Source organism: Daphnia carinata, chromosome 1 (genome assembly GCF_022539665.2).
Source record: "Daphnia carinata strain CSIRO-1 chromosome 1, CSIRO_AGI_Dcar_HiC_V3, whole genome shotgun sequence".
Taxonomy (NCBI): domain Eukaryota; kingdom Metazoa; phylum Arthropoda; class Branchiopoda; order Diplostraca; family Daphniidae; genus Daphnia; species Daphnia carinata.
The window spans coordinates 1,157,491-1,180,903 of record NC_081331.1 but is presented as its reverse complement, the minus strand read 5'-3'; the positions used below and the strand labels follow the sequence as shown (position 1 = coordinate 1,180,903).

General features: G+C 40.3%; 3 protein-coding genes across 4 annotated transcripts in view; 1 reads left to right on the top strand and 2 right to left on the bottom strand.

Annotated features, from left to right (window-relative positions):
- Positions 1-20,273, top strand: part of LOC130692294 (regulatory-associated protein of mTOR-like) — a 35,341-nt gene extending 15,068 nt beyond the window's left edge. Inside the window, exon 20 of the mRNA XM_059497528.1 lies at positions 20,264-20,273. The gene's annotated coding sequence lies outside the window, so the exon portion shown is untranslated. The remainder of the gene's footprint in view (positions 1-20,263) is intronic.
- On the bottom strand, positions 6-3,932 carry LOC130692424 (leucine-zipper-like transcriptional regulator 1). The gene is made up of 20 exons (XM_057515534.2): positions 3,809-3,932; positions 3,571-3,742; positions 3,336-3,507; positions 3,142-3,278; positions 2,958-3,075; positions 2,730-2,893; positions 2,596-2,671; positions 2,470-2,540; positions 2,280-2,387; positions 2,141-2,219; positions 1,861-2,049; positions 1,689-1,797; positions 1,573-1,596; positions 1,434-1,504; positions 1,090-1,366; positions 837-1,015; positions 690-757; positions 550-631; positions 341-475; positions 6-263 (listed from the first exon to the last, which is right to left on the bottom strand). The coding sequence occupies exons 2-20, from the start codon at positions 3,711-3,713 to the stop codon at positions 132-134; spliced, it is 2,334 nt and encodes a 777-aa protein (XP_057371517.1). The 5' UTR covers positions 3,714-3,742; positions 3,809-3,932; the 3' UTR covers positions 6-131.
- On the bottom strand, positions 6,967-15,031 carry LOC130692411 (beta-mannosidase-like). 2 transcript variants are annotated; one of them, XM_057515518.2, is made up of 16 exons: positions 14,881-15,028; positions 14,545-14,780; positions 14,090-14,242; positions 13,806-13,954; positions 10,764-10,883; positions 10,479-10,564; positions 10,066-10,333; positions 9,850-10,000; positions 9,524-9,717; positions 9,227-9,417; positions 8,958-9,148; positions 8,572-8,861; positions 8,349-8,496; positions 8,056-8,267; positions 7,790-7,987; positions 6,967-7,680 (listed from the first exon to the last, which is right to left on the bottom strand). In XM_057515518.2, exons 2-16 carry the CDS (start codon positions 14,702-14,704, stop codon positions 7,429-7,431), a joined length of 2,763 nt encoding a protein of 920 aa, XP_057371501.1. In that variant the 5' UTR covers positions 14,705-14,780; positions 14,881-15,028; the 3' UTR covers positions 6,967-7,428. The 2 variants fall into 2 exon arrangements, with proteins under 2 accessions (XP_057371501.1, XP_057371499.1); XM_057515516.2 differs by having other exon boundaries at positions 14,545-15,031.
- Positions 20,274-23,413: the final 3,140 nt, after the last annotated feature.

Here is a 23,413-nt window from a genome sequence, read left to right as displayed (position 1 = left end):
ATAGATTCGAATTTTGCGTGATTATATTACAGTACTTTCGTGTAAGCGTAAGACAGGTAAGTGATCAATTAGGATGAAACATTAACACCGACTATTTACAAATTATCCGTGGGAAATTAAAAATTTGTCTTTTATGCATCACTGTTCAGACTGGTGCATGATAGATCTTGAAGTTTTGAGTCACTCATATCGTCAGCTAAAGCTTCTAATACATCGAGCAAAAGCTCTCGACTTAAACTGCGTATTCGAGGCATTCTCGCCACCTAAAAAATTAATAAATAGTGACCGAAAAGTTGTTCAATTGATTAAGCGACGACTACGCCAAAAGCCTACTTAATACCTTTGGAAAGTGGTGAACGATGAGGTTCAAAGCATATTTCTTCATATCAATTGCCTGGATACGGTCTGCAGCTTCAAGAATTTGGATTACGTTTTCAAAGGTGACATTCATCTCTAAGTTTTGTTTACAGAAAGCCTAGACATCGACACAAATCATAAAATCTAGAAATTTTTCGAAAAGTAATTTAAGTTTCAGAATTTAGTAATAACCTGCATCCTGTTGTTGGTAAAACCGTAGAAAAATGGGGCACTGAATAGGTACAAGGAATCTTCTGGGGGCATGTTTACATCTCTGGAGAAAACGTTTTATGTTACAATATTTATTGCACTTCAGGCATTTATTTGAATACCCGTGATAAATGTAGCGTATAAGGGAATCGAATGACTGTCTGGAAGGAATCATCTCCCCAATGGCAATCTTTAAGAAAAAAAAGTTACAAGTATAAAGAAGACAATTTAGTTCCAATATGTTTTCACATTAGCAGTAGCATGCTTACGTTCACCGTAGAATCTTCGGGCATAAAGGAACGAAACATTGCTTCAAAATAAGAACATCGTGCTGCGAGAATGGCTTTATGCGCCGGAATGGATGTTCCTTCTAGCACCAGTGTAACATCACAAAATTCTTTTCCTATTGAACGTACAAATGATTCCATGTCTTGTTCGAGATTTGTGCCTGATGAAAACAAAACAAATCAGTTAATACGTAAAACTCAAAAACCACAGAAAGCGGTTTAGTTGAGCAACTACCTGTATTATCAAACTGTGGCTCAACGGGCGCACGTACATGCGGCACTTGTCTTCGCCGTATGATTTCTACCATTAAAGGTTGATCTAAGGTCTCGAATTCATTGCTCATGACGATGGCGTTATAATTTGATTCTTTGACAACGAAGCGTAGACAAAATTCTTTGATAAAGTATAATCGCAAGGTGGTGGCATTTGCTAACGCTGCCAACACGTTCCGATGGTTGATAATAGATTCTAGATATTGTACACTCAATTGCTCCAATCGACGCATATGGAACTAGTGAGTTGTAAAAATGGCAGTTAATAGAAATTGAAAAGTTCCAAGCTAATGTCCAATGAGTTACCTGAACAGCCAGTCGGTAAACGTCCATTATGAGCAAAACAACGCGATTACTAGTTGCTGATTCTTTTCCCGCTGCGAAAGTAAAATTAACAGGATTAAATGTTGCCATAGAACTGTTACTTAATACAAAAAGAACTCACTTTTCAACGTAGGGTCAATAGAATCTTGGTTCAGAAATTTGTGATAGAATACATAAAAAAAAAAAAAAAATTTTTAATTGGTTGTCATTCGCTTTCTCATATTTGTTGGTGTAAACCTGTATATATGAAGTTAAGTACCATTTCAAATGCCTCCGGAACAGCTTCTCTTAATCGCACTTCCAGAAGCGGCAAATCTTTGAACGGAACGAAGGAGGAACCAAAAACCTGCAAACAGATTTAGCATAAGACATTCGCTACCAAAGCTAAGAAAAATTTTCTTTCACACACCTTCTCCAAATGTTTATCACGAGATTCTTTTGCTTGACGAATTCGAGTCCTGAGCCATTGCGACCGAGCGGCAACAAGAGCTACGTGGGCAGGTACGCGAACAGTATTTTCATCCGGTCCCACAACAAATTCGATATCGCAGAATTGGCGAGTTTCGAGTAACTTTCCAAAATCTTCGTGAAGAGTGCACTATCAAATGAAATTACAGTGAATCCAGTCAGCGTGTAAAATTCTAGCGCAACAAATAACAAAAGGGTGCAAAAATCTTAGCAAAACTTACTTTTGGATAGCTTGAAAATTGAAAGCGAACCATTTCTCCACTGCGAACGTTATTGTCAACTGTTCCGCCAAAAACATACCTAATCTCATTGACGAAATAAATTTAATAGATTCGATTTTGATCATCCATAACAACATACATTCCGTCGCCAACTACAGTAGCAGCGTGAAACAGTCTACCCGAAGGAATTTGGTGCGAATCTGCAGATGGCGTAATTACTGACCAAGTTTGTGTACACAAGTCAAAGCTAGTGAAAAAAACAAAAGAATTTTAGTTGGACTTCGATAACACAACAAATTAGCAGTTAAGATATAAGAACAAAAACGTACCAGTGCAGATCGTTCGGCAGAGTACTGTCAGCTGCTCCACCAAAAACATACAAATGACGGTCATAAGCAACCTGAAACGAAGACCTTAATGTTTATTTTGTTAATTCAAGTTTGACTGTGTAATACCATAGTATGCCCATAGCGGCGTGTTGGAGGTGGAGGTGCACATCGCAAGATGTGGTCCGTCGTGATACGTGTCCAGCTAGAAAAAGAGTAGAATTTGAATATGTAAGAAAGATCAATATAATAATAGTTCGTACCATTTGCTCTTAAAATGAAACTGAAAGAGATTATTTGTAATTTTGGCTCCACTTTGGCCGCTGAAAACGAACATAGAATCGCGTGCCACAGCAACAGGAAAGTTACAACAAGTCGGTGGACATTCTCCAATCTGGACAATTTCTTCCCATGTTCGCGGTTCTCCCTAATTCAACACGAATAACTTTAATATTTTCCTCCTTTTCTCTGAAAAAGTAATAAGATGTTACCGGCAGTAACGAAATTGTCCACATATCATTTAATCTAGCATTCCCATCATAGCCTGCAAATATCCAAAGTTTGCCTCCATGTACGGCTGCACCGTGCGCAGAGCGAGGCACTGGCGTCCTGTGTAAGAATTGCCAAATGTAAGGCAATGGACAAGCAATATACAAATCACACATAATATTTTACTTTCCTACAAACTTCCACTCAACCCACTGCCCTGTGGGAAAGCGATACTCAAACAAATCATTTCTGTTTGTAAGATTTGAGTTGGAATGAATATCCCCAGTATAACCACCAAATACAAACATTGATGACTCATGCACCTAGTCACACAAAATATATTAACAAATCCTCTACTTCTTCTTTGCATGTTAACTGACCACAGCTGAATGGTGATATCGCGGTGCAGGGGGCTGCCCGGTGGAAAATGCTCTTCCCCATGATTGTTCTTTGACATCAAATCTTAGCAAATCATTAAGCATGTTTTTTCCATTATCGCCTCCAAAAACATAAATAGCTTCCTGGTGTGCTACTATAGTGTGCTTGCTCCTTCTGCAAATTGCAATAAAATAGATGATCATCAAATCTCTCAGTAGGGATGATATTTCAGATTACTTGAAACCAACAAATTCATCACAATCTGGCATGCGTTTCCATTTATGAACTGTTTCAAAAGGGCCCAAATCAAGAGTAAGGGAAACTGCTGATTCAGGCAGCCAATTATGATCAAAGTCAATCTTTGAAAAGCTGTCTGACATTTTGAAGCCTTATGCACTTTGGTTCAATCCTGTAATACCCCACAAAATTTGTATGACTTTGCTAAATTACAGGACAAGGACAAAAGGATGTTTACCAGTTCGACGAGTACTCAAAATGCGCAAACGTTAAGCCATTGAAAAAGTATACTTCTTATTCTTTTATTACTTTCGTATTTATAAAGTTGGGTTAGACAGTTCAGACAGCAACTTGTCAAGACTGCAGAACTGTATGGATTAGCAGACGGCGTTAAAAGATCGATAACATCGGAGCATGAAGCATGACTAAAGGAGCACGTACGGGAAGGTCCAAAAGTGAAGAAGAACTCCGTGCCTCTGACTTCGAGGTCATGGGAAAGGTATCTATACTATATAAAAAAACAAGAAAAAGAGTACGAATAACGTACTAGTACGAATAAGTAATGAGCTTTACCCCACCCTCCTGCCAGTGGAGGACATTCAATGTAACGTTCTCAATTTTTATACCTGGAGTGTTGTTGCGATCCACATGACTCTTTAATGTACATTTTCCTTTACTCATGAACATTGCATTGCTGCAATTTGAAATTGACGTCTTACGAACTAAGTAATGGCCACCCAGTTACAGGTTAGATATATACGGTTTCTGCACTGACCTTAATTCCGACGCGTACTCTAGCGATCCTCCTGGACTGCTTTAGCTTCACTCGCGCGTTCCAATAATAAAACCGTCGATGCTGAAATGGGCCATGTTGGTTTTTACACTGCATGTGTCTTTTGGGGAGTCAGGAATTGAACTGATATCGAACCCCATGCAAATGGCGGGAAAAGTTTTGAACCACTTTTATTTTCGTAAAGGGCTGTTTTCTACCCCCTTCCTTCACGCGTACCAAAACTTACGCCGTTGCAATGGCATTTACCGCGAACAAAAATTGCAGCGCTAAAAAAAAAAAAAAAAGGGATAAAAAAACGCGGGATAACCACTAAGCAGCGGCATCATGGATTTTTTTTTATCCCCCTTCCCCCATGCGCTGTTGTATTCGTTATCTAGAAAATTGGCAACCTCTCGAAACTGTGATATAAAAAACATATTTTAAAAATAAATAAATATCGATGGGATAAAGCAAAAAACAATAATTCGAGATCACATTAGCTGGGTTCATTATTTACATTAATTACCACGTAAAAAAAAATAAAATTCAAAAGAATCGAACCCAAGTAAAACGAATGGGAGCCCCAACCTATACCACAGCGCTATACTTTAAGTGACCAACATACATTATAGCAGCTATAGGTACCTGAACAGGTGACCAACAAATATTGTTTTGATTTGGATGTGCGGTCCTGGCACAGTGGTTATCGCCACTCCCTTGTAATCGGAAGACCCGGGTTCGATTCCCGCCACCTCCAACTTCCACTCCCTCCAATTCATCATTCAAGATCATCACATCATCTTCATCACATCGGATTCGCAAGATTCTACATCCTCATCGCTTCGGACATCATCTACAAAGAAGAAAGAAAAAAGAAAAAGAAAAGAAGGAAGAAAAAGTGGAAGAACAAACAAAGATGAAAAAGAAGAAAGAAAAAAGAAGATGAAGATGAAGAGCCATGCCTACTATAAAGGGGCTAAAATGGCACACTAAAAAAACACACACACACACACACACACCACACACGTATACAGACGTTTCAGACGTATACAGACGTTTCAAATCGATCTGTAGTACCGTTCACTACATGTTGAAGATTGATTCCCACAGGTAGAGAAGAGGTGATCGTAGCTTGTAGGTTGTTCGTAAGTTCTCCCCATGGCCTGAAAGACGGTTCATGGATGCAGGCAGCTAATCATCGAGCTATGTGACCCTCTCCGATACCTTTTTGATATTCTTAGGGTTAGGGTTTGTGCCCGTATTTTATTGCAAAACAAAAATGTTTGTGCCCGTAAAAAAAATATATAATGTGTTGTACGTTGTTTGTTAATTGTACAGAAAGCAAGAATGCCAAAATCCCATGAAGTCTCTTTGTTGGTCTATCTATCCATTTTCTAAAGCTAAACGTTAAACTAAAAAAAATCTCGTTTGCGTAGTTTCAAGGAAATTTTGCGACGTGGAGTGAGCCATTACAGCACAAACGTTCTATGAGACCCGAAAGTATGGATACATCTGCAGTAAATCGGTAGTGAGATCTCTCCTGTGCGCTAAACGTAAAAACGTCTGGATCGGGATATCGATTTTTCACAGAAGGGCTATTAATCCTATTATTGATGTACGTTGAATCTCCGAGACGTGTGTTTCCTCGTTATTTCCCCTTATTGCAAAAATGTTTAGGTGGTAATGCAAGGTTCTTTATTCATATGTTCATGTTACTGGAAGAACCATAACAATATTTCTCCCAACTGTTGTCGGACTTTCGCAGTCCTCGATACGTTTATGACGTACAAGGTATTTAACGATACCCCCGCTACGAATCACTGATCGAGTAGGCATATTAAATATCGTTATGTGGGGCAGCCGATTCCTATGCCGCCCCGACAGGTGTGCATGGGAAAAGGTCGTAATACCTGGTGCAGCATATCGCCCTAGACATTCGCTGTATTCTATTAAGGTCTAAAACCTTCTAGTTCGCTTTTCTAGCAAAAGCCCCGGGTAATATGTTGTGGAAAACGGTCGGTCACCGCGTCGCGCTTAAAAGGAAACAATATGTCTGTCCATGGTAAATAAAGGTCTCACCTGTTATAAAATCGAAGCTAAATTGAGGACACCGCCGTAACATTAATTGGTCTTTTTTTATGCATTTCCAGGTGGGTCGTCTTCTGTTCCGCATGCCAGACTTTCGGGGGAAAACGAAATGGCTAAGAAAAATTAGGACTAGAAATTTTCCGTGCCATAGTGCTTATTGAATTTTTCTTTACCTTTTGTTTGTTGCGTGATGGAATCTAATTTGTTGAGAGCTTATTGCTCGGTCTTACTAGCTCCCTCAAGCACGATCATTACGCATGAATGGTTTGTATTGCCTTTTGTGTTTTGGAACAGTCACAACAAAAACGGTAAACCATTACCAAAACAATTAAACTTCCTTCTAAATTTCCAATATTTGCTAGTTAAAGCGATTGACGAATCCACGAACGGTTTTGCCATAGAACGCATATCCTGTTCGTCAACAAAAAAGAATGAAAACCTTGTCTCTTTTTTTTTCTAAACACGATCTTGTTGAACGAGAATTCGACCGCGTGATTAAATTGATAGGGGAAACCAGGCTGTGCCTTTTTTCCACCATACATATGCGCACGACCGAACCTTCCTATGAAGGTTAATTACGTAAAACCTCATCTAGACGTGCTGGTCAAACTCTGAGAATATGGAAAGCCAAACATTCCGGAAAAAAAAACTCTTGATAAACCGGACGTGACCTTAATTATGTTTGCTGCCCTTGTTGTTGTCCAGTTGGCGGATGGATAAACTCTTCCGGACACGAACACGTACAGATAGAAATACAAAGACAACGAAGTTAACGAACTACCACGACATAATGCAAGTGTCTTTTACACATTTAGTTCTGATTCACAGACCATTAAGTGTTTTTACCAGTATGTTGGGATCAGCACGGAAAGATAACATTCGATAGAGAACGAAACATTCGAAATTGCCTTTACAAACCGATTGGTTTAGTTGCATATTTTAGCTTTGGATATTTATGTAGAATATTGATAAAGGAACATGAGTCATGCCCACAGTCATTACAGAATAATCTGCGACAGATGAATCAATGTCAATTCGTTCTTGAATTCCTCTGTGTCGATAATTTCCGTTTTCGAGTAAAACTTGATAGTCTTGAAGTGCTCGCAGAACAAAAATCCATTGGTTGAAAAAGTACCTGCAATGCGGCCGGCATCGATCCATACAAAGGCAGCAACATAATCGGTAACCAACGTAACATTTACGGTCCATTCAGATTTCTCGGTAGCATAAACTGTACCAACATCGACGATCTAGAACAGCAATTAGAGCAAACCAATTTGTACCATTTTCTGTACTACCCTTATTTTTGCATAAGGAAACGCAAAAAAAAACTGGAGCTCCGCTAATAAAAACAAATACCTGAACATTAGCCATCTGCATGTTTGCGATATTTGGGAAAGACGTCAGGAAGACATAATTAGGCGGAGCTATATTTTCCTGGCCAGTGGTAGGATCGGAGAAAGAACTAGTTATAAAGCAGCTTTCCCGCGTGCAATCTGTTTCGTTGAACAATTCAGTTAACGATCGGACCCAGACGGGCTCGCCTGGTAACACGTCCTTTGCCAGACAAAATTCCAATTGTTAGGTAACTAAAACGATCGGCGCCAATGCGTCTAGAGCCAAACCTGATTGATTGGTGAGCTGAAAGTCGCCAACGGATCAAGCCGGTCCCAAGAGCGGATCAAAATATTCAGTATACCAACAACTAGATCTTGCCGCCGATCGAAATGAATGAACGCAGCCACGGTACCGTCGCCCAATTCGGTCAGGATAACGAGAAGCGGAGCAAAAAAATCAACGGCGAAATGGTGTAGGGGTTTCCATCGACCGCCGTATTCTGTTTGATTCGATAAGGCGATTATACGAGACTCTCAAGCAATGAGGAAAACAAATGCTGATGGTAATACAGGATATTTACCGATTGAGGCCCATGAAGGCGCTTGCCAAATGTCGTTCAGTTGCCAATAGAGAGCAGCCATTGTTAGACCGGCTCCATCATCTGCTAACTGGTAGCGATGCCTACGGTAATGTTGCGTTTGTGTTTTAATGGCCTGCGCTTGGTGCATCTATTTCACGAAGCCAAACGGTCAATATTAAATATGAGCGCCAAGATTTTGATGAGAAGGCATTTAAAAAAACACCTGCGTCAAGTACATCATGTCGAGGAGCCCCGTCCTCGTAGATAAATTGCTCTTCGGTAACCCAAATCTGGATGAGACTTGCAACTCCATTTCAAAGTTGCCCAACGGGTGATGTTGGCGGTTAGACAAAAGAGCGCCATTGAAGGACCAGTCGTTGTCATTGGATGGGTCTGTCACGGCTGCCCAGGAGTGAACGGACGGAAGAGCTTGAAATCCATATTCGGTCGACATTCGAGGTTTCGGATAGGACGAAGCGTTCCAGGCATTGACGTAGTAATTATAATGGTGGACTTTAATAAGAGACATAAATTTTTTTTTAAACTTGCCGGGAGGTAATTCGCTAAACCGAAATCACGTATAAGATATGAATACGAAATGTTACGTACCATCGCCATAGAGTTCGCTGTAAGGATCTCGAGCGATGTGACCTTCTTCTTCTGAGGCTTTGCCATTCGACGGACTCGACACGACAAACGGTCGCGATGGATCTTCTCTGCGCACGATTTCACGAATGGTGTCGACATAAAGGATGATGTAGTCTTGTCGATAGAGATCGAAATTGACAATGGTACCGTACCTAAAGCAAATAAGAAACCACACAACAACATTTATTAGGCAACCACATCGATCTTGATATTCGCTTTCATTGGTTCACCAATTTCCTCGCAGAGCCGCTTCGTTCTCGTTATTGCCCGCCCAAAGAACGACCGATGGATGGTACTGCAATCGTCTGACTTGCTGCACGACTTCGACCGATACCGACTCCAGAAACCAAGAGGTCGTCGGGTACATGGAACAAGCGAACATGAAGTCCTGCCAAATCAGTATGCCGAGTTCATCGGCTATCTAATGCAGCCAGAGGCCAATAAAATAGAAATGATTATTACACGACATTTCTAACGTTCGAATGGAAAATAATGGTTTTTAAAACATGTTCAAAAAAACAATTGACCTGATAAAATTCATCCTGTTCGTAAATCCCACCACCCCAGACGCGGAGAGAGTTCATGTTGGCGTCGACGCATGAGGTTAGAAGGTCACGAAGGTACTCGGAAGTGACGACTTCCGGTAGGACATCTGCCGGAATCCAATTTGATCCTTTGAGAAATATAGGTTCATCGTTGACTTGTAGGTAAAAGGTCCGACCTGGATTTCATTTTCACGTAAAAATGCAGCGAACAAAAAATAAGGGCGTGGACAATTGAGACATTATAGCATCATATTTTTGTTTCTGTTTTTTTCTAAAAACGAGATCAATGCAAGAAGATGTTGCTTCACCTCCTGTTTGAAGGTCGTCCTCAACTAGGGCGACAGTTCTGAAACCGATTCGTATTTCTTTTGTAACGGCCACTTTATCATTTACCGCGTAACTAACGGACAAATTATAAAGGGTTGGATTACCGTAACCGTTCGGCATCCAAGGCTCAATCTAAATTAAGAAATCAAATTATACATCATCTCACCTCACACACAATTTCCAATATAAGAACAGACCTGAGCAGCTGCTATTTTCAGCTGGTATTGGGCAGTGGCTTCCCGATCTCCATTGCCAGTAAGGAGACTGTCGGCCACCATTTCACGAATTAAGACGTCATTGTTATCGACCAAACGTACAGTCCAAGTTCCAGTGTGCGATACTCCGATGTCAATCGTCTCGCAGTACAAACGGAGATCAACCTGCCAGTCGGTGTCATTGAGCGAAGTTGCAACGTAAACATCCCTTAGCGTAAGCGTCTCATAAGTTTCCAATGAGATAGCTTTCCTGCGTGATTGGGCAGCAATTTAATATTAGAATAGTTGATTAACTTGCTTTCTCTTTTTGTTTAATCGCCTTCGTCTTCGCAAAAGGTCTTGATTAAAAAATCATTAAGGAAGATGAAGGTAAATGTAATAACACGGAGACCTACCATAGACCCATGGACGGGAAAGCTGGCCCCCAATCCCAGCTGAAGGAGGCTTGCATTTTCCGGATGAAATTGGCGTGGCATTCTCCCTTTTTTTCAAATTTCGTTTGACAAGAAAAGATTATTAAGGGTGCAACATAAGACATGCACTAGTGCATTATTCGCACATCATGTTTTAAGACCTTGTTAGAACAGGATACTCTTAATAATATCAATTAAACACAAAATCTGAAGCGGACTGTAAGAAAATATGATGTATTCACGTGGGAAAAAAAAGGGCGAACACACCTGATATTCTGGCGGTACGCAGCGCGGTGGGACGATATAATCCATCAGCTGTTCTTCGTACCTGTTTCGCGAAACGGTGACGGGCGATCGAAGCTCTACACGCAATTGATTGCCTTGGGCCTGAGAGAATAAGACAGCCAAAATCAGTGGAATGATCTATGCGTATAGAACGTTGCTGCCCTATTAACCTAGTCGTCCGAATCTTAGCGGACTTTCGACAAAAAATTCCACCACTTTCGTTCCGGCCCAAACTGGAAATATGCGCCGTCTCACTTGCTGTGTGTGCAATCTCAAAATTTACGCACGCTACATGACTCCCTGCGCCGTACAAATATCAGAATTTGTAAATGCAAGTTTAAACGGTTCGCTTCTATTTACATGGGAACCGGTAGGCATCACGGCAGCTGTTATGGAAGAAGTCCCGTTAGAATTTAAATCCCCCCTTCATTTTAGCTCCTTTTTTCTGGGTGACGGTTTTTTTCCGATTAAAAAATTCGTCCGGTGGATACGGTTCTGTAAAAAATTAAAAAGATAAGCGTAGACAAACTATCGCTAGTGGAATTGGTCGGTAATGTGAGGTTCGAAACGAGTAACCCAATGGAGCGCCCCTATTGCAGATGACTTTTTAAAAAACGTGAACAATAAAGATTAACATGAAGCAATCGTTCAATTGGACATGTTTTCTCCCGCTCTGCGTTTTGGGAATAATTTCCCTCGAATTAAGGACGGAACACGGTGTTTAAGGATGGCACGTAAGAAAGTGCCTTCGTCTAGACCTGTGTGACGGTACGATTCTCTTGCAGCCGTTCTGCTGCAACTGGTATTGCTAAAAATGGATCGGGCTCGCTCGTGTGCCTGTTGCCTTCGTTTAGTTTCGCTTGGCAGTTCAAACAGAAAGGGGCAGCTGCACACAAAAGCGGCTGCAAACAAGAGCTTAAAAGAACGGCACGATTTGCGTGATGGCTTTGTTCAAAAATTAAGAATCAAATGAAAAACGGCGACAACGAACGACAACACCATACACAGAGGCAGTCTACTCTCTCTCATCTTAACCATCTTACACGGCCGTGGCTTCACGAAAAGCTGAGAGAAAAGAAAGGAATGTAGAGAAATCAGAGTGAACTTTTAAAAGTCCATTAAGTTTGCATGAACGTATTATTTACGATTACGAAATGAAAACGGGAACGAATTAAACGGAGACGGTGGTCGTACGCGATGATTACTTTAAGCCTTGTAAGGGAACATATGGAAACCACTCAACTGCATTTTAAACAAAACAAGATGTAATGGGATTTCCCATTTTACGGTTCATTTTGCCTCGCTTTGCCAAGAGAAAAAAAAAAGTCCAATAAAAGTTGCGAAAAGGAATCCAACTCTCCCGCATTGTTTTTCTATAGCCATCCGTCGGTCACATGGTCGCGACAGATACAGATCTATTAGGTCCGCATTGAATTCCAGCAACGTGGCCCAAATGCAGTCCGCGGAGAATCTTTTGACTGCACACGTTTGTCGCCGACCAAAACAATTTTTTAAATATAAAGAAAATGTAAACATCACAAAGCACAGCCATGCGCAATGTACGTGTCGCCTGTGATAAATACGTGGCTAGGTGTAATCAAGTTACGCGTTCATCTATAATCAAAAAGGTGAAAAAGGGAGACGGGGGTTTGGGGATTTCATCTCGTGTTTCACGTCATAATTCACGCCAGTGTTCCCAAAAGAGAAAGAAACAGAAAATCGAACACACGACAGAACCGTGCGTTTACAACGGTGGCAACGGCCCTTCTGTTTGGCCTGGGACTTTCTCTGGTTCAGTTCTTTCTGACAAGGCCATTCAGCCATAATCAAAGTCTATACATTTACGTTATTCCCCCCTTTCATCTACAGTTTCTACTTCTTGTAGGACATACGATTAGCACCAACATATTCTCGGGAAATTTCCCGAAAACAAAACGGGTTGCTTGATGCAGGACAACAGCTGACCCCAGCGTTTGAAACACAAGCCTCATTTACATTTGTGTAACCTATACGTTTGCACGGCATGTCATAATCTAAGTGGACTAAAGATGGAAAAAGAATGGGAACAACACAGCGTGTTTTGTTGGGTTTTTTTTTTTTTTTTTTTTTTTTTTTTGGGGGGGGGGGGTAATGTTACCTGAGCTATAATCAGGGCGCTCGCATCGAATTGGCAAAAGGGCTTGAAATCGAGAGTCTATCTAAAAAAGAATAATGGAACGCAAACGTCTGGCACAAGAAAACAAAACAAAGAAAGGCAAAAGACTGGCCAGACTGCGGGTCCCGAAATTCACAGCTGAACTCGTTGCTGGGGCTAACCCCGCACCCCTTCCACAAAAAGTAAAAGGGATTCAAACAAGAAGAGATAGGAAGATAGGACACCGTCCACTGACTGTTGACAACCTTGATGTGATCAGACCTGACTCACTTTAGTTATCCACTTGTATCTCGTGAATGTCGTACTCAAAATTCGTTTGCCAGTTGTGCAATGCTATCGAAATAAAAGCTGCAAACAAAAATTGTTAAATGCTAGATCTACACACACAAACGGAGAGCAAAAACGGACGTGAGAGGTGGGGGGGTGTTGGTCTGAAGTGCCCTGGTAACAAAAGAGAACGAAACATAAAAAGACTGGCAGCTCAAAACATAACCGTTCAAGGCCTTGTTTGAATCGTATTGTACACAAGGACGTCAGCGGCAAAAAAGAAACAATTAGAAATCCGTAGCTAATATTCATGCATCTAACGGTATTCGCTTTTTATTTTTACGAGTTATATACTACTAGAGCAGGGCGTGCCAACATCATTTCGGGCTCTCTATTTTGTACGAGTCTGTCTTTGGCCATGTTCGTAGAATTCAATGTCCGAATCTGGGGAGCGCATTGGAAGTTATAGGGCACATTCAACGAGATCACTTTTCTTTTCTTTTTCTTCTTTTTTTTTTACAATGTGCATAATAATGCAAAGTACCTCGTACTTCATTTCTTTTTCTCACTACTCTCTCCCTCTCTCTTTCTCTCGCACTCACCTTGAGCAAGTTACGAACGTTGAATCGGTAACGGACGAACATGTTGTCTGTTTCCCCTAAAAAGAATCCGTTCAATCTTATTTGTGCTACGGTGTCGACACCGTGGAGGACCAAGAAAACACCCGGCTGATTCACCAATAAAGGATCCACTGAAAAGATCGTTAAAAATAAAATTCGAAATGAAGACATCGCTAGGCTTGGAGGAGGTAATCCTCCTCCCTTAGTAATTGAAGATTACTTAATGCTAGGAATAGAAAGACTGGTTTGTTCGAGCGAAATCATACCGTCAAAGTCGAGCACATAATTCCAGTCGTTGAAGGCTATCCAGCGGTAATTGCCATCATTGAAACGATAGAGGAGAGGGCCGTCTTGGAGGATGCCGGCTCGCTCTAAATCCGTGTAAATTCCGCCGGGAACATGGCCCGCAACAGTCAAACCTGGTTGTGCCGGGCGTCAAACAAGAAAAATTTCATTTGAAAAAACTGTGCATAACTTTTAGCCAGGAAATGAAGTATAGAAGAGAAATCTCGTCAGGCAGACGAGAAAACAAAACAAAACAAAAAAATAATAATTTAGTCCCATAGATTGAAAAAAACAGTCGTCATTCGTGTATACGTAAGAAGGTCAGATTAAAGAAAAAATAAAGAAAAAAGGGGAGGAGGAAGAAGATTGAGAACATGGGTTTTCTATGAATTTTGACTCGCTCTATTTTATGATGCTACATAACTGCGAGACTTACTGCCGTTGGGTAAAGAGGCTTGCCACTGGTATCCATTAGCCGTGGTCAAATCAAGTCGGACATTCTCGGCCAACACGAATGCCCTGAATGTGTCGGCCGGCAGGAGATGGCAACACCAGGATAAAAGCAGCATCCAGAACGCCAACCAATTTGTAGCCATTTGTTTACGTCGATAAGGAAACAGTTTGCACAAGTTTTTTTTTTACCCTCCGTTTTGCTTGAACTCTTTATAATCGCTAACAACCAAATGTCCAGAAGAACACGAAGAAAAAAAAAACAAGACAGCAAAAAAAAAAACAAATAATAACAAAGACTAATGTGTAGAATGAAAAACACTGTTTTGCCTGCTTGCTTCGGAGGAATTAGAGTATGCAACAGTTTGAGGTTTTGTTTCTGTCAAAGAACACTTTGGTCCTGTAAACAACGAATGTAATGTCTGCACTTATTTTATCTATTGCCCGTATTTTTTCTTTTTCCTTATCACATGCAACGTTTGAACGTTGCCATCGCACAAGCACAAACAAACACACAAAAAATAAAGTTTTTATCTGTTTTATTTATTTCATCGAAACTGCCACCATGTAAATCGATACATTACACAGTTGAAGAGCGCTGAGCGTTTGAAAAAAGAATGCCTGGCGCGTAATTCAAATAGAATTCAAACTAAAAAGTACTTTCAATGCTCCATTGAAAATATCCGTTTAAATTTTTCAGCTAAAACTGTTAAGTATACATAAGGAAAAACGTTAGAAATAAATCGTTTCGTTTATACGAGAAAGAGCCCGACTTTGTCCTTAAGAGAGAGTAGGTCAGCGAACGCGAAAATTTATCGAGTTGAGTCGATCACTCAGCAGGTGAGGTCCAGTTTCTTTTGTTACAGTTTACGTATTGCTATGTGGCCAGGAGCTTTTTCGTTCGCGTCCAGTCTCGTATAATTCCCCGTGTTCCATAGCTCATTGGCCGCGATGACCCATTTCAAATGGCCCTCACCATCCGATTTCTTTTACAAAAGAGGTTTTTAAAAACATCAAAAAGATTCCCCCGCTTGTGCTCCAAGATAAGAAAACGTTACGGTATTTTTAAAACGTGGCCGATTTTTATTTTATGATCCATTCCTCGTTAAACCTATACTGTATGCACTGCTTGTATGTGCCTCACTAAATACCTGCATTTTTCTCTTTTTTTCTCAAAACGGTTATTTAAATGAAGTAAAACTGGTTTATATAGAAAATCGATAGTGATGTCATAAGCCGCAAAGAGATCGAAGGTCGACCGGAGTCAATATCACGATAGTACATACATAACGAGCTGCCATTTGCATAATTCATGGACCGACTTCGTGAGAGGTCGCATTTGCAACGCCCAGGTTTTAGTATTTGACTCTTTTTATTTTGTGTCTCGTTGTTCTCTGTCTCTTTCCTTTCTTCTCGCTTCTCCGTTATTTTTCAATAGACCGTGTCTATTGGATTTTTACATGTACGTTTTTTACCTTAACCCGAGTAAACCATCAAACCGAAAACAATGACGGCGTCTTTATTCCTTCACGATTGAAAACGTTATTAAAGCCCTCGAAATCTTAAACCAGTTAATACCTTTGACAATGGAGCACTGTAATTTTTTATTGCAAACTAATTTTCTACGTTTCTCCAGAAAAAAAGAGGCCCAATCTCTGAGGTACTGAGACGAGCCTAAATGCGCATAATGTCCTGAGTTGATGCTTTTATGCCAGAAAGAAAAAAAACAGGCGAATGAATAAAAGAGGAGGGAAAAAAGATTTAAAAGCGCATCATTTGAAGATGAGAAATGATGTTGAGAAAGAGAGAGCTGCAGGGGAGGCTATGTGTAAATCAGAGGGCACGAGTGGGCGGCCACAGGTGATGTACGAACACGCTGCATGCGTTAACCCGATTAGCCGGGTTGCTGCCACAGCCAGGGCGTCTAATATATTTAAATCGTGAAAGATGCCGTTGAAAGAAGGAGGAAAGATGATAACAACGAAAAAGAAAGAAAGAAACGTGTAATGACGCAAACGCAATGGCGTCACGTATACAGGCCCATATAACCAAAACGGTCGATTCGTGTCAGCGAGTAACTGGGTGAAACTCAAAAATGTTCGCCAAAAAGACCATCGAGCTAGAGCATCACGAAGCCCCATTCCCCCTTATACATCATTAGCGAATTTAATTTATTATTATTAGTTGATTTATTGGGTAATAACCAGCTCTCATCAACAGCAACCTCTTATAATGAAAAGGAACAATTGAAAATGAAATGCAACATATATGGCAATGTGTTGTAATGGGGGCTATTACTCTACTACCACAGCCAGCTACTACACATGTGCTAATAGATGCAGTACACACGTAATGCTCATCATCTCATTTTTTTTTTTTACTGGGGACGTTCCAGAAATCGCTCTAGTTCCACCGGCACCAATGTATACCCGTTTTCCTTATATGGCCGTCAGACGATCATTTTTTTTTTCTATTCGCCTTCCAATTCTTTTGTTATCATTTGTTATATAGTCTCACACAGTAGACAAAGGCGAAGGATACTAGAAGATGAGGAGCATACCTCTAAAAATAGATTGCCTATAATCGTTTATTTTTAACATTTCACTTGCCATTACAGGTATATTCAAAGTGGGCCATTGTTTATTCAGCATCCAACTGTTCACAGGCCGGCAAAAAAAACGGCCTACGTATAATGTAACGAGAAGTATAATGTATTAAAGGCCGAGAAAAAAATCAACTAACGGTACTAATTAGCGCTCTGATGAAAGCCGATGACTGTATACGTGCTGATACCAACGTAGGCATTCTGTACCTATAGGAAAACCACACAACTTCACACTCTGTTGAAGCGGCCTTACGTTTTCCTACGGGCGGTATGTAACCCCATTGTCATGACAGATCGTTCCGTTCAATGCCGTCCGATTCTGCGTGAAAGATGAAGCCAAGTTCTATATTGTATACTTGGCCAACTCGCACACTGTGCCTCTATCAGCACAATAGCCCACTATGAAAACACCTTTACAATGATGAGGATGCAAAAATACGATTGTCGTAAGGCTACATTGTAAACAAGAAGAAAAGCAGGATCTGTACAAGCCAAGAAATTCTTGGTAAGATAAACACAGCTAAGAGAGGTGAACGGTTGGCCTTCATCGACACCTGGTCCTGTTCGTGAATTGTACCAGCGTTATTCTTCAGCGACAAATATTTATTACTGTTCTGTGCACATAATATACTACCTATACTTATGTGGAACTGGGCCGTTTGTAACGGATCGCTGCACATCACGAATAATGCACAATGATACGCCGTTTATGAACAACCTGGAATAGCAATGCCCTTCCCCAAGTGCTTTCCATAATTTTAGAATATGCGATTTGCATTTCACTTGCGTTTGGCTTTTTGTTTTTCAAGTTGATTGTTGGTTGTTGGTACATAGTTTTCTTAAAACCCCGTTACATCGCTTGGCCTCGAAACGTACGGAGACAATTGTCGCTCATTTTAACATTCCATTTCAACGTATAAAGAACACATCAATATTCGTTCGTTTTTTTTCTCGTCTCATTTCCATTCGTTTGTCCTCGAACATTTTTTTTATCCCACTCGAATCAATGGCGCCAACAACGAATAAGCGAAAGTATACATACAAAAAAATCAGCTGCAGGTTTGTTCCTTTTTTTCTTATCTTTGGACGTAACGTTGTACTTGAACGTGATCGATTCGTTACATCATACATAGGCGTTCACGCGGGAGAATTCTACACTACACCAAATGTAATAGCGAAAAATATGTAAAATGTTGAAGCTCATTTGCATGATATCTACAAACAAAATAACACCATGTGGCTAAAGGGGAGAGTCTGTGTATCTTTTCTTGCCATCTGCCCTTATTGAGCGTATTCATGCGTTTGGAGTAACAAGGGCGTGTGAATTATTTCTCTTTCTTTTTGTCTCCGCATTATAGGGCGCTTGTTTTCGCCAATCTGTAAAGAAAGGATGCCACAGATCAGACCGCACGTTCTCGCTTTAGATACGAACTCGCATTGGGGGACAAATCAAAGAAAAATGTGTCTGAGATTATTTTTTGTTCGTTATCCTCGTGTACTTAGATATTATTATAATGTAGACCCTGCATTTCTCGCTGTTTGCCATGCGTTTCGTTCGTGATTCACTCGGAGGATATTCTGTATAGTAGAATGGGTTGCGTAATACATAAATTTACAACCGCCTGTACATTCCCGATATCAAACAGTGTCTCCTTTTTCTCTAGCGCAAAAACTTTGACCTTTTGTACAAGAATATATGGTTTGATCTCACATACGATGTCTCTGCTTTTATTCCCATACGATATGGTACATTTCATTTGATAATTTCATGGTAAAAAAAAAAAAAAAGGCAAACTTTCACTCGTGACTGTGTGCTGCGGGAGGGGGGGGGGCGATCATGATGACGCTTGATGAGCTCTAACTCTCTGTAATATACGAAAAAAGAAAAAAAAAGTTCTTCTTCGTTTTGTTCTCACAGCCAGAAAGCATGTGTAATAACCCTTTGATGTTCTTGTGTGTACACTTAAGTTCGCCAATTGTCTGAAGTTATACCTCGCCTACGCGACTGACGTCATGATGCTGTTGAATTTGAAAAGGAATTCGAATTTCTTTTGCTTTGGAATTATACGGTAACAACACACACACGGCCTATTTCTTTTTGTTTCTCGCTTGTGCTATTATACGTGGAGCAATTGCAATCTGCCTATAAATGCATCGTGCATTTTAGATGTATAGGTAGTATGCACGCCAGCATTATATAATAAGATACATTTTTTTTTTTTTTCTTTGTTATTCCCACCTTCTTAATGTTTTTTTTTTGGTTCGTGGGTGAAATATACTGAAAATGGCTGGCTATATAGGGTTATGCGATAGCGTGACTACCTTCTATTTGAACTTGGCAAACATCATACGACAAAAAGGGCTATGAAAAATGAGAAAATCAACTATATGCATGTTTAGTCTTTTGTCTTCCTTCTCCTTATTGTTTTTTTTTTTCCTTTAAATTTTTTTTTCTCTATGGTCTGTGCAATTTTTTCTGACAGCGCGACCAACATAAGATAAGAATAGCTCGTTGTGTGGTTAGGTTGTTAAATCCAAAACATTCGAGCGTGGGCTACTTTTCAATATACAAAAGAATATTTCCACTAGGATGATGGTCTACGTTTCATCATCTTGTTTTTAGGAAAGACCATATCGAATATAAAGTCGATCAATTAGCGGGGAGAAACAATACAAAAAAAAAAAATTGGAAACAAACAAAAACAAACGAAATAAAGCGACTCGCCGGAGGACGCCGGTGAAACACTACACATATCACGGGGGTTTTCTTTAGTTTTAAATGATTACTAGCTGCTTGTTTAGGGTGACAAACGAGCCTCTTTTCTTCTCTTACGTAAACCACTCTTTATAAAACTTTACTCATTGTCCAACTCTTTATAAAGAGTGGACTATATATCGTCGCTTTAAAATGGAGGTCGAAATGCACGCGTATCCATAAATCCATTTAGAAAACGAAAATTGCACACGATCCAGTCCACTAGAGTCTGACCGTAAATGATAGCAGTCAAAGTCACCAGTTGCCATTTCGAATGCTGATTTTGTCTTTACTGTTTTCATTCGCCACGGTGCGACAACAAACGAAATTATACACAAATTCTAGTTTGCTTTTGAAATGACTAATGACTATAACGGAACGCTCATTGTATGTACAATGCAAGGAGCTTTTGGCTTGCCACTGTGTGGAACAAGTTGGGAGCGGTTGCAAGTGAGAATTTAAGAGCAGCCATAAGCAAAAGGGGCGCCAAGAAATATCCCCAATTCTTGTTTTCCTTTTTTGACACCGCAGACACCGCGTTCGATCGTCATTACAAACGGCAGAGAAAGTGAAGTGAAGGGCACGAACTCGGTCGCCCATTTGATTGCCCCTCTCTTTCCCCACCTCTATGTTGTTTCAATAGTCGTTGAATAGAACATAACAAAAAAAAAAAAAAAAAAAAGGTCTTGAATTTCTTTTATTCCCCTTTACACCCCGATTCGATGGGTCGTAACCTTTCTATACCACGATATTCTTGACAGGTTCAAACCTTGCAATCGTGGTGGAGGTGGTGATGTCTGCGGGTAAGTAGATTCATCAGAGGATCGAAATAGAAATAGAAGAGCTGAGAAATGGCTCAGAAATAAAACATTCCTCCTCCCCCGCAAGCTGAAGTAACGAACCGAGAGTGTCCTCCTGTTCACGGCCGGCAAGAGAATGTTAAAAAATTCTGGATAGAAGAGAGTCACCGCATTGTATAGGAAGAAAAAAGAGAAAGGTGCGCTGCTGTGCGTCTCCCCACGATTCCGACGTGATGATCGGCTGCGGCGGCGTACGTGAATAAGAAGCTCCGGTTGTATTTACGCAGAGCACATTCTTACTGTGCACATATACAATGAGGGTATTTATCTTGTCTTTTTTCTTTCCCAAGGATTCCCCTCTCTCTTTCTCATTGTCTCTTTCCTCTCTCTTTCCTCTTTCACTCGCTTGTCAAATGACATCAAGAAGATCTATCAAGAAATTGGGTCGCTCTATAGTCGCACCTTCTTCTTCTTTCCTTCTTGTTTAGAACGACCTCACATCACCTTGACCTGGCTTTCTGCTGCTGGGCACATCATTCAGCTCCTATCTGAATTAAAGCAACTTTGGAGGCTTTTTACGGCCAAAAAAAAAACCTTTCGTTTGCGATCTGGGGAATAAAGAGATAGGGCAATAATCAACGAAAAGCCCTCTTTCTATCCGATGGGTTATTGTTTTACCCTGTTCGTTTGACGTAAACGGCACCTTCTCTTGTCATTTAATTCGATTTTTAATAAGGACAGCTGTCGGATTCATTTTCATTCTATTTGGAAGGAATCAACTTTCCCGACCAATTCTGACGTGTCTTTGATATGCAAAATAGAGTTCATCGATTGGATAGCAACAAGTGGGAAAGTCAAACCTGTTGGTTTCGCACGCCGTTTGGATGCCACAAATCACAACACCTTTAACAGCTAACGAAACATTAATTTTTATTCTGTCCCCCTTCTTTTTTTCCCCTTTTGTTTTTTCGCCTTTCACCTGTCGCTAATATCCTGATGGGCTCGGCTGATTCTTAACATTCGAAACACGCAAAAATATCAACAGCCATAGGGCATCACCTGTTGAAGCTATTACGTAATGGGTGACCATCATCATTTGTCATTCATTTCATGCCTTTATCGTGTTTGCCCTCTCACTACCGTTCACTTCAGCTGTGAGGTCGATGTCAAACGAGAAAGTTTTTCTTGATTCGCTTGATTGCAATTACGGGCGAAAGAGCGCGATGCTGCCGAGCGGAATTGAATAATGAGACGGAACGCGGCATCTTAAAACGCTTTTGATGCAGACAATTAATGTTGAAAGACCTAAAAAAAAAATTAAAACAATAAAATAAAACTAGGTGATTTCGTTTAGTTATAATAGAAAACGGAAGCGAATGATCGTGGTTGGAGGTGACCTTCTTTTGCTTCAACAATTGTTTCACGCTCCATTTGCTTGCGGGAGGAGGGAATCTTAAACAATGAAACAGACGGATCGATCCACTTGTTTTTTTTTTTTAATGGAAAGCGGACCGGAGCATTTAGCGTTTAATTACAGTGCAATGGAAAAAGACGTACGTGAGTGTTTGCAGAAATTTCGTGTTGCCATCGAGTTAGCCAGACAGCTGTTCAGGGAAAAAAAAAAAGATCTAGAAAAACCAGCACTAGAACAACATTTTGCTTGTTTTTTTTTTTTTTTTTTGGAATATAATTTATTGTGCATATATTTCGTGCTGTACTTGGAGTAAACTGGAAATGAAGGCGGGGAGGGGTTAAGCAATCGCAATGATTTTTCCTTGATCCCTACAAGAACATTCACTTTTCCCAGTAATTCGAGGCAATCTCGTGCCAATCAATTGAGGTTGAATATTTTCAAAGTGTCGAAGGAAATGGACTGAAGTCTAGTTCAGATTAGTATACGTTGCTAGTCGTTTCTTTTATCATCACAGTCCGCAGTGCTGTTGTGTGACACGTCAAGACTTTCTCTTTTTTTCTCCAGAATAATAATAATAAAAAAAAACAGGTGATCAACGCGAACTGATTGCATAATGGCAAATTAAAATAGTAGACATCAATTGTTGTATCTGTTATCGAAATCGAGAAATCCTTGATTGGACTTGGCGTAGCAGGAACCGGAAACAATCCACTAGACGTTCTAATCCATGCGTGAAACAGCTGCAAGGCACACACGCGTCGGTATAGGTACACAGTAAATAGGTAAAAGCAAAAAAAAAAAAAAAAAAGGAAGAATAGAGGTGACCCATAACTTGTGTGGACCACATTGCTCTGTAGGGTAACGTGTCCTTGTTAGCGAGCAATGTCTCTGTACGTTAATCGGATGAAATAGCGGCGAGCAAGAAAAACGAAAAATGTTTCTTTCTTCCTTTTTATTGAAAGAACCGAATTCGTCCGTGATGATGATGATCCCGTGTCGACACCATTTCTCTTTCTTCTCTCCCATTTCTTTTTTTTCTTTCACTATAATCCGTGTGAGTATAATTTTACTGGGTTTTTCTTATTCTTTTTAATTTGTTATCTCGTGCCTCGATCGTCGGAACAGGATGAAACAACAACGTATCTAGTTGAATGGAGAGAAAACCAGTGATTGTGAACGAAGCTAACCTGATAGAAACGAAGCATCTTCCATATATAAAAAAAAAAAGAAGAAGGTTTAACCACTTTTGATCAATGAAAAGCGAAGCAACAACCGGCAGTC

What these genes read in the sequence shown, in the direction of transcription:
- LOC130692424 (XM_057515534.2), bottom strand. Translation starts at nt 3,713, where the DNA reads ATGTCAGACAGCTTTTCAAAGATTGACTTTGATCATAATTGGCTGCCT. An exon ending in AATTTTCAAGCTATCCAAAA is followed by an intron (nt 2,050 to 2,140) that starts GTAAGTTTTGCT and finishes TTCATTTGATAG; the next exon opens with TGCACTCTTCACGAAGATTT. An exon ending in TTTACCGACTGGCTGTTCAG is followed by an intron (nt 1,367 to 1,433) that starts GTAACTCATTGG and finishes ACAACTCACTAG; the next exon opens with TTCCATATGCGTCGATTGGA.
- LOC130692411 (XM_057515516.2), bottom strand. Translation starts at nt 14,704, where the DNA reads ATGGCTACAAATTGGTTGGCGTTCTGGATGCTGCTTTTATCCTGGTGT. An exon ending in CAGCGAACTCTATGGCGATG is followed by an intron (nt 8,862 to 8,957) that starts GTACGTAACATT and finishes CTCTTATTAAAG; the next exon opens with TCCACCATTATAATTACTAC. An exon ending in TCAGCTCACCAATCAATCAG is followed by an intron (nt 7,988 to 8,055) that starts GTTTGGCTCTAG and finishes TGTCTGGCAAAG; the next exon opens with GACGTGTTACCAGGCGAGCC.